We start from the raw sequence: 9669 nt of genomic DNA, 5'->3' as shown, positions 1-9669 counted from the left end.
ATCAGATCCCCAAGCCATGTGCTAAACCTGGAGCCATGAGCCAGGACTTCTGGCAAGTAAGACATACTCTGTGAGTCCCAGTGACATCATAGACCAAACGGATCCTCATTGGGCCACCTCAAACCTCCATGATGGCTTTTGTTTTTCTGTTACTGTGGTAGGTCCAGGCATGGACCCAGTATACCGAGTGGATGTGATAGCATTTGGTTTTGATCAGTTGTTCTGTCCAGAGACTCGGTCAAGGTGCAGTGCCTTATTGTGAGTTTGTTCATTATCACATACAGACGGAGCTGTGGCTGAACTGCTTTATCTGTTTCCACAGCAGAGGTTACCACGGGGATAGGCTCCTGATGCCCAGTGGCCTGGTCACACAGCAAGACTGTCAGCAATGGCCCACGAAGCTGTGTGAAAGGGACTTTTTACAAAAGTATGAACAGCATATATGGGGAATCCATAAAGATAGCATGGTGCCCCAGGGCAGGAAATATGGAGGGCATGCTACCACCCACCCCTGGCTCCAAAGGAAACCCGGAAGAAGAAGGTCCTGTAAAGAGAGCCTCCCTGAGAGCGGTGATCGTCTGTGAAGGAACCCAGCCAGCCCTAAACCAGCCTGAGGCAACCCCAGGATGGAGAGTGGAGTTGGAGAGGCAAGGAGAAGGTATCGGACCCACAAGGGAGGGTTGTGATTTTAAGTAGAGAGTCATGGGAGTCCTCAGTAAGAAGGAATCATTTGAGCAAAGACCTGAGGGGGTGTAGTAACTCACAGAATACTCACAACAAGCAATGAGGTTGGTAGTGCTACTCCCCCCATTTTACAGTTGAGCAAACTGAGGGGCAGCAAGAATAAACAACTTGTCCAAGATCACACAGCTGGGAGTTGACAGAGCTGGGGTTTAAAGCCAGGCAGTTAAAGTCCAGAGATCCTGCTCTTAAACAAAACAGGATATAGGAGAGCTGTCATAAAAGGAAAGGGCAGAGAAAATGTCGGGACACCTTTCTTGACGGAGAAGAAGAAAGCTTATAGTCTAGCCGGAGGGTGGGGAGGGAATATGGATAAGTGCACAAGTCAGATCCCAGCAGGGTGTGACAATACATCACACTATTGAATTGTAGATAAGATGCCGGAGCACGCGAATGACGGAGACTATTCGCAGCTGAGTTAGGGAAGGTGTTCTGGAGGCCGGAAGCACTAAAGGATTGTAATAGCAGAAAGGGGAAGATAAGGGATTCCTGGGGAAGAAAACAAGTGAGCAACGATGTGGGGGCATTTGGGGGGGATGACCAGTCATCTGGTTGGAGTAGAGATGACATTAGGAGGGGCACCAACAAGACACTAAAGCCACTCTGGATCCCACAGCCAGGTGGTGATTTCCTTCCCAGCTCCCCTTACGGAGAAGTCTTAGGTTGGTGCTAGCATCTCTCTCAAACGCTAATACCTGCTAATCTCTCTTTTTAACTGAAGTTCTGAGGCTCAGATGCTTCAGCAGGAAACCAAGCTCTGATTGGCATTTTACTAACATTGTTCTGTCTTCACTGTCTTTTTTTTTTTTTACATTTTTTAATGTTTATTTATTTTTGAGAGAGACAGAGCATGAGTGTGGGAGGGACAGAGAGAGAGGGAGACACAGAATCCTAAGCAGGCTCCAGGCTCTGAGCCATCAGCATAGAGCCCAGTGCGGGGCTTGAACCCACAAACTGTGAGATCATGACCTGAGCCAAAGCCAGATGCTCAACCGACTGAGCTACACAGGTGCCCCTTGACAGTTAATGTTCTATTTCAGCCAAATGATAGAGCTTATTAATGTACAGATAATTATTTTTATCTTTATTATCACTTTCCTTCACAGATAAATTTATTTAAGGAAAAAACAGTCCATTTAAAGGGACAATATTAAGTTAAACATCCAGGTGGTTCATGGCTCTGGCAAAAATCACATAGGGGGTACCCCAGAGACTGATGTTTAGGGTACTCTGGCACAAGGTATAAAGCACGTGAGAGAGAGTAAGGGACAGGGGAAGGCTTGAAAGGGGGTCAGCTCATGGAGGGCCTGACACCATGGCAAGGAGGGTGGCTTTTACTGTCAGCCACAGCGAGGCATAGGCTCCAGAAGAGGCGGTGGACTTGGCCAGAGTCATGCTTGGCAGGCCCTGGCTCTGGCCTCTGAGCAAAAGGGAAGGGGAAGACTGGGGGCTGGGGCGGCCATTATAAGAGTCAGGTGAACAGGTATAGGGCCCTGGACTAGGGCTAAGTAGCCCAACTGAGAGGAAGTGCTGGGTTCTGGAGCCCCCCTCAGGTTGAATCTCAGAGTGCTGTCCGGCCGACCTAGTGAGTTCGGATTTCTTTTCCAAAAGCGATTGGCCTTCCAGCCGCCAATTCTGCTCTCCAGTGTGATTTACCAAGAAAATTCAATAGTCTCTGACTGGGTTTTACTGAGCAAAGTCAACATCAGAAGAGGCCAGCCCACCCCAGTCTCTCTGACCTCATGAAGGGGAATTCGAAGCAGTACAGTCAGAGATGGTGGAGAAAATGGAGTCATGCCTCCTGAGTCTGTGTTTCCTCGTGGGAAAAGTCCGCTTCCAGCTTGACCTCCTGTGGTGATTCATTCTGTCCCATACAGTGAACATCTGATCTTCTAAGACCTTCAGCTTCATTTCGTTGAACATGAGCCTTTCGAGGATCTTGTCCTGGAGGGCAAAGCAGGCATGCAGCCTCTCCACTTCCTTTGTGTTCTTGAGGCAGCCGTTGGGTTTGGCTTCAGGAGGCTTAGGTTTCTCTGCCTCTTCCTAAACTCCCCCCACCAGGAGAAAAGGAAACCTTGGTTAATACTGATGGACAAACGTCATTAATCAGTCCTCACAACCAGCCTGCAAGGAGAGCATGCTTGCCACACCTGGTGGGTGAGAAATCTGGGTCTACTGAGGAAAGGTCCGTTTCTCAGTACCACCCAGTCTGCGTTTGGGTGAACTCCCAGGACCCATACTTGCCTTTGGTCCAGAGGAATAGATGAAATGGCCCCGTAATCTGCACTCACAGGGGACAGAAAACACTTGACCCAGATAGATCTGTTTCCAGAGCTTATGTTTCACGGTGTGCTTCTCTGCGACTTGAGTCAGGCCTCATAAAGTCACCAATGCCGACTCTCAGTGGCCTCATGATACGCTCTCATCTCTGTAATCTTCATCTGCCCCCATGCAGTTAGTAATGCCTAATTTTATTTCTTTTAGGGTTCAGCTACAAATCTCTCATCTTTAAAACCATTTTACTTTTTAAATTTTTTAAAATTTATTTATTTTGAGAGAGAAAGCATGAGTGGAGGGAGGGGCAGAGAGAGAGAGAGAGGGAGCGCAAAAATCCCAAGCAGGCTCCACCCTGGCAGCGTCGAGCCCCACACAGGGCTCAAACTCACAACTGTGAGATCATGACCTGAGCTGAAGCCTGAGGCTTAATTGCCTCTGGGTTTCAGGTCATGATCTCGTGGTCGCGAGACAGAGCCCCACGTCAGGCTCCCCACTGACTGTGGAGCTTGCTTGGGATTCTCTCTCTGTCCCTCTCTCTCTCTGTCCTCCCCCAACTCCTAGGCACTCCCGTGATCTCTCAAAATAAATAAACTTAAAAATTCAGTTAAAGGGGCGCCTGGGTGGCTCAGCTGGGTGGGCAGCGGACTTTGGCTCAGGTCATGATCTCACAGCTCCGTGGGTCGGAGCCCCGCGTCAGGCTCTGTGCTGACAGCTCAGAGCCTGGAGCCTGCTTCAAATTCTGTGTCTCCCTCTCTTTCTCTCTGCCCCTCCCCCTGCTCATGCTCACTCTCTCTCAAAAATAAACATTAAAAAATTGTTTTTAATAAAAAAAGGTTAAATACTTCAGGCATGCGAGACAAGTGAATACTACAGCAAATATACATGTTCCCATTCCAGCTTAAGAAATAAAATATGACAAATGTAATGTGAAGTCCCCTGTGGATCCCTCTCCTGGGGGTCCCCTCCCTCCCTGACCCTCATCTCAACTGGAGTCCTGAATTCAATATTTGTTTTTTCCATACATTTCTTTATACCAATGGTTCTCAATGAGAGGCTATTTTGCCTCCTCACGGGACATTTGGCAATGTTTGTAGACCTTGTTGGTTGTCACGAAAGAGGGGCGAGGGGTGCTATTGGCATCTGTGAGTAGAGGCTAAAGATGCTGCTAAACATCCCATAGTGCACAAGACAGACCCTCGCAATAAAGAACTATCCAACTCAGAGTGTCAGTGGTGCAGAGGTTGAGAAATCCAGCCTTAATATATTTTCATTATACATAGGCATCCATAAACAAGGCAGGGTATTGCATTTTTTTTAACTTTAAATAAAAGATGTCATAGCTTGGGTATAATTTCTATTTTCATTGTTCTATTCTAGAGATGTGTCTGTTACACAGGTATCTTTGGTTCATCTATTTAAAGTTTTTCCACTTTAAAGTAGTTATTGTTGTTAAACCATGGTGACTGACATCAAACATGAAGCAGAAGAGTTAGGGATGGTCCCTATTTTTTTTTTTACAAGTTTTTCTCTCTTTTTCTTTTTATTGAAGTATAATATATGGTGTTATATTAGTTTTGGGTGCACAATATGATTCAATGATTGTATACATTTTTCGGTGCTCATCAATAAAGTGTCCTCTTAACCCCCTTTATCTACTTAACCCCTCCTCACCCACCTTCCCTCTGGCAACTACCAGTTCTCTGTATTTTAGGAGTTTGTCTTCTTGCTTTTCTAGGGATGGTCCCTATTTTACAGCCGAGGTGACTGAAGCCCTGTGAGTCCTCCATCACTTAGGTGGGAGCTGGAGAGCAGGGCCTTAGACCAGACTTGTGGACTCTTCAGTCTTGCCCCGTTATCCTCACATCTTCCCTGCTCCCCCACCCCCCAGTCTAGCTGTAAACATCCCATCATCCTTCGCTGAAGCTAAGGCCCCTATTGCTCACCTTCTGGGGCTCTGGAGGGGCGGGCTTGACTTGGACTTCATGCTTGACCAACCAGTTGCTAAGCAACAGCAGAAGGAATAGGAACCCAAACAAGGCTGGCTTATAGCTGATCAGCCAAGCCACCAATGCCCCTACGGTGCCTGAGGAAGCAAGGATCCCATGGAGATTCCTCAAAAGAGACATTAGTTCCCCCAGCATTATGGCTTGGAGGCACCCAGGCCCCAAGACCCTGCCTCGGTGACCCCTCTAGGATAGTTGCCCTCCATGACAGGAGCTGTGGCTGCCGCCTCCCCTGAGTCATAACCAGTCCCCCTCTCCCAGCTGCCGCATAACAATATTAACTACTCCTGTGTCTTAGGCAGCCACTGTGTGCCAGACTGTGACAGGCAGTTTGCCAGCAATGTCTCATGACGTCCTCACAAGAGCCAGGTGATGTAGACCTCAGTGATCCCTCATTTATTCAGCAGTACTTCTGGGCCTGGCCACTGGGAATAAAATGGCCAGCAGCACAGAGCCCTACTCTCGTAGTGAGGGAGTCTGCAAAAAAAATTACCCCAGAACTGGAAATAAGGCAAAAAGATTACATTGAGCTTGTTTACTGTCATACTAAAATACTGTCTGGTTGGTCTACCTGTTGGTCATCTAATGCTTTAGGGGGACGTAACTTTATTTGACTTACTGTTTGATATTGACTAGGGTACAGACTCTATAAAGTCAGATGTTAACTTTTTAAAAGTTGGATAAGTTGCTCCGGCAATTGCATTTTACTGGGTATGTATCCAAAATAATTGAAAGCAGGGTCTTTTTTTTTTTTCTTAATGTTTATTTATTTTTGACAGAGGGAGAAAGTGCATGTGTGTGAGCATAGATGGTGGGGCGGGGGCGGGTAGGGCCAGAGATCGAGGAGGAACAGAGGAGGGGGAAGGAGAGAGAATCTCAAGCAGTACATTGTCAGTACAGAGCCCGACATGGGGCTCCATCCTACAAACTGTGAGATCATGACCTGCACCAAAATCAATCACTGGATGCTCAACCGACTGAGCCATCCAGGCACTCTGAAAGCAGTGCTTATGTTATAGCAGCTTTATTCACAACAGCCAGAGGTGGAAGCAACCCCCAAATCCAACAATAGATGAATAAACAAAACACTATATATGTATATATACATAGAATGGAATTATTCAGCCTTAAAAAGGAAGGAAATTCAGAAAACCCTGTGGGCTATTGCAGTGCTCTCCTTGCCAACCCTCCATCTGAGTGGTTCCACCACTACCAAGATGCAGATTCTCATGAAAACCCTTATGGGAAAGACCATCACTGTCCAGGTTGCACCCTAAAATACAGCAGGAAATGTAATGGCCAAGATCCAGGATAAGGAAGGAATTCCTCTTGATCAGCAGAGACCAATCTTTGCCAGCAAGCAACTGGAAGGTGGACGTGTTGTGTCTGACAACTATGTTCAAAAGGAATCCACTCTTCACTTTGTGTCGAGATTTCCTGGTGGTGCTAAGGAAGAAGTCTTAACACCACTCCCAAGAAGAAGCATAAGAGAAAGAAGGCTAAGCTGGCTGTCCTGAAATACCATCAGGTGGAGGAGGATGGCGGAATCAGCCACCTTCATCGGGAGTGCCCTTCAGAGGAATGTGGCGCTGGCGATTTTAGGGCTAGCCACTTTAACAGACATTCTTGTGCCAAATGTTGTCTGCCCTATCGCTTCAACAAACTGGAAGACAAGCGATTATCTGTGTGTTGATAAAAGACATGAACTAACATTAAAAATGTTTTAAAGGAAGGAAATTCTGAAACATGCTACAACATGGATGAACTCTGAGATTATGCTAAGTGAAAAAAGCCAGTCACAAAAACACAGAGGCCATTTGAGTCCACTTAAAATGAGATCACTAGAGTAGGCAAATTTCAGAGACAGAAAGTAGAATGGTGGTTGCCAGGAGCTGGGAGGCAGGGGGATGAGGAGTTGTGGTTTAACAGACACAGAATTTTATATGAGGAGAGTTCTGGAGAGATTGTATAATCATGTGAATATAATTAACACTAGTGAACTATACACTTAAAAACGGTTATAGTGAAGGGCACCTGGGTGCCGGAGTTGGTTGGGCGTCTGATTCGAGATTTCCACTCAGGTCTCACGGTTCCTGCTGACAGTGCTGACCCTACTTGGGATTCTCTTACTCCTCTCTCTGTACCTTCCCCATGCACATACTGTCTCTCAAAATAGATAAATAAACTTCTCTAAAAATGTTTAAGGTGAGGGGCACATGGGTGATTCAGTTCATTAAGCATCCGACTCTTGATTTTGGCTCAGGTCATGATCTCACGGTTTGTTAGTTCAAGACCCGAATCAGGCTCTGCACTGACAGTGCTTGGGATTTTCTCTCTGTCCCTCTCTCTCTGCGCCTCCCACCCTCACCATGTGCACTCGCTCTCTCTAAAAATAAATTAACTTAAAAAAATGGTTGGGGTGCCTGGGTGGCTCCATTAGGTCCATTAAGCGTCTGACTTTGGCTTAGGTCATGATCTTAAGGTTTGTGAGTCCGAGCCCCATATTGGGCTCTGTGCTGACCGCTAGCTCAAAGCCTGGAGCCTGCTTTGGATTCTGTGTCTCCCTCTCTCTCTGCTCCTCTGTTCACGCTGTCTCTCTCTCAAAAATAAATAAAAACATTAAAAAATATTTTAAAAAAATAATGAAGTTAAATCTTTGTACACATACTTAAATCTTTTCCTAGAATGTCTTCTGGAAAGTGGAATTGTTAGGTCAAAGGACACACATATTTAAAAATCTTTTTTTATAATTTTAAGTTCTATAAAATTATTAAATGTGCAAACAAGTCAGACAGAACTACAGAGTTTCAGACAATCTTTGATCTCCTAGCTCATCCCTTTCCATTCTCAAATTATATGACTCAGACAACTTGTTTCAACTTTTTAGCTGTTTCTCCTGGTATTTATCTTGACATATCTAAATTGTATGGTTTGCTGTTATTTCTTGATTTCTCAATTTTAACATTACATATTATCTTTTTATGATGGAAGATGATTTAGCTCCCATGCAGAACCTCCCCCATTCCCATTTTGTCCCTACTCTGTAAACCCCTCTAATCCCTCTCCTCCACACGTTTTCTCTTTTCTCCATTCTTTCAAAATATTTCTATCACTTTGGTGAAAACAGTATTCATGATGTTATTACGGCCACATCAGTGTAGTTCATCTGTTGTACCATGATTACACCTTTTTTCTCACTCAGCTTTTAATTTTCCTGGACTTAACTGCCTTCCTTTTTTTTTTTTTTTTTTTTTGCATAGTTAAAAAAATTCAACTTCATTGAAGTGAAATTGACATAAAGTAAAATATAAAAGTATAGATAGTATAGTACAGTGAGGTTTGACTAATGTGTACAACATCTAATCGGGATTAAAGAAACATTTCCATCAACCCCAGCAAATTCCCTCTTCTTTTGTAGTCAGTGCTCACCTTCATCCCAAGGGCTCACTGATTGGATTCTAGTACTGGAGATTGATTTTACTAGTTCTTGAACTTTCTGTAAGTGGAATCATTTTTTTGAAAATTACAGTTTGAAGGAGCACTTGGGTGGCTCAGTCAGAAAATCATGCGACTCTTGATTTCACAGTTGTGAGTTCGACCTCAAACTAGGTGTAACAATTGCTTTTAAAAAAGCTTAAAAAAAGAAAATTATAGTTTGAAGAGAGATGTGTAAAAAAGGAATTATAGTTGTGTGTAATAAGTAGAAACGAGCTTGACGAACACAAGCTGTTCCAGTGTTGGGTCACTAAAGGAGTCCTGGAGGAATTGAAAAAACCACCACAATCATCTGCAGCACTGCCTGGAGTAGAAAGAGGTGTATGTATGGAAGAGGTGTATGTCTGGAAGACATACCGAATGGGAGGAGGTATGAGTGAGGGAGTGCTAATGGGAAAGAGGTCCAGACAGAAGAGCATGAACAGAGCCCTGGAGCCAATAGCAGTCCAGTTTGGACTCAAACCTGGATTTCCTGACTTCTGTCCATTTTATTATCATGTAACTCACTTGCTCTCTAAGATTTCCCCTGCCCAAGCAGTATAATTAGGAAACAGTAAGATGACTTACCAGTTACACTTCAGTGTTTTCTCCCTAGACTTGTAAGCTCTTTGAAAGCAGAAACTTCATAATTAAACCCTTGTCACGTAGTAAGCATTGATAAATATTGGTTGAACTGACAAATGAGTAGGTGAGTGAGTAAATGAATGAGTGAATGAATGAATGAATGAATTTATGGATAAATGCAAGTCCCTGGAGGTAATGGTCACCCTCGGAGGTGTAGTCTGGCCCAGAAGCCCTAGGAGCGGGAAGGTGCTGGGGCCAACTCCAAAGGCCAAGGCGACGCTCTAGGAAAGCATCGTGCTCTGTGCCGTGGTGCCGCTCTAGCCGCGAGGACGCTACTCTATGGCAGCGGGGGAAGGCGGGGCTGTGGGCGTCCCGGGCCTTTTTGTCCGGACGCCGCGGGAGCGCGCTCAGCGCGTGCATACGCCGTGGCGGTTGGCAGCGAGCTACCTGCGCGAAGTGAGGCGAGGCGACGCTGCTCCGGACTCACGGACCGACCGGCAGAGCGGCCCCTACGGCCGTCGGCGGCCAGGCGGCCTGAAATGTTGTCCGGGAAGAAGGCCGCGGCGGCGGCGGCGGCGGCGGCCGCGGC

At 45.8% G+C, this 9669-nt stretch overlaps 2 protein-coding genes and 1 pseudogene across 4 annotated transcripts in view; 2 read left to right on the top strand and 1 right to left on the bottom strand.

Moving 5' to 3' along the window:
- Positions 1-2405: 2405 nt before the first annotated feature.
- On the bottom strand, positions 2406-5252 carry TEX46 (testis expressed 46). Its single transcript, XM_029948452.1, has 2 exons — positions 4962-5252; positions 2406-2784 (listed from the first exon to the last, which is right to left on the bottom strand). Exons 1-2 carry the CDS (start codon positions 5157-5159, stop codon positions 2482-2484), a joined length of 501 nt encoding a protein of 166 aa, XP_029804312.1. The 5' UTR covers positions 5160-5252; the 3' UTR covers positions 2406-2481.
- Positions 5253-6238: 986 nt separating this feature from the next.
- Positions 6239-6714, top strand: LOC115297753 (annotated as a pseudogene).
- Positions 6715-9468: 2754 nt separating this feature from the next.
- Positions 9469-9669, top strand: part of KDM1A (lysine demethylase 1A) — a 56526-nt gene continuing 56325 nt past the window's right edge. For 2 of the 3 annotated variants that reach the window (XM_029946602.1, XM_029946601.1), the window contains exon 1: positions 9470-9669. This exon is cut by the window's right edge and continues 364 nt beyond it. In XM_029946602.1, coding sequence (XP_029802462.1) covers positions 9620-9669 — 50 coding nt within the window. In that variant the 5' untranslated portion in view covers positions 9470-9619. The other variant, XM_029946600.1, reaches the window with a different exon arrangement.

This window comes from Suricata suricatta, chromosome 8, assembly GCF_006229205.1.
Source record: "Suricata suricatta isolate VVHF042 chromosome 8, meerkat_22Aug2017_6uvM2_HiC, whole genome shotgun sequence".
NCBI lineage: Eukaryota > Metazoa > Chordata > Mammalia > Carnivora > Herpestidae > Suricata > Suricata suricatta.
Note: the sequence above shows the minus strand (reverse complement) of the source record. Positions and strands in the feature narration are given on the sequence as shown.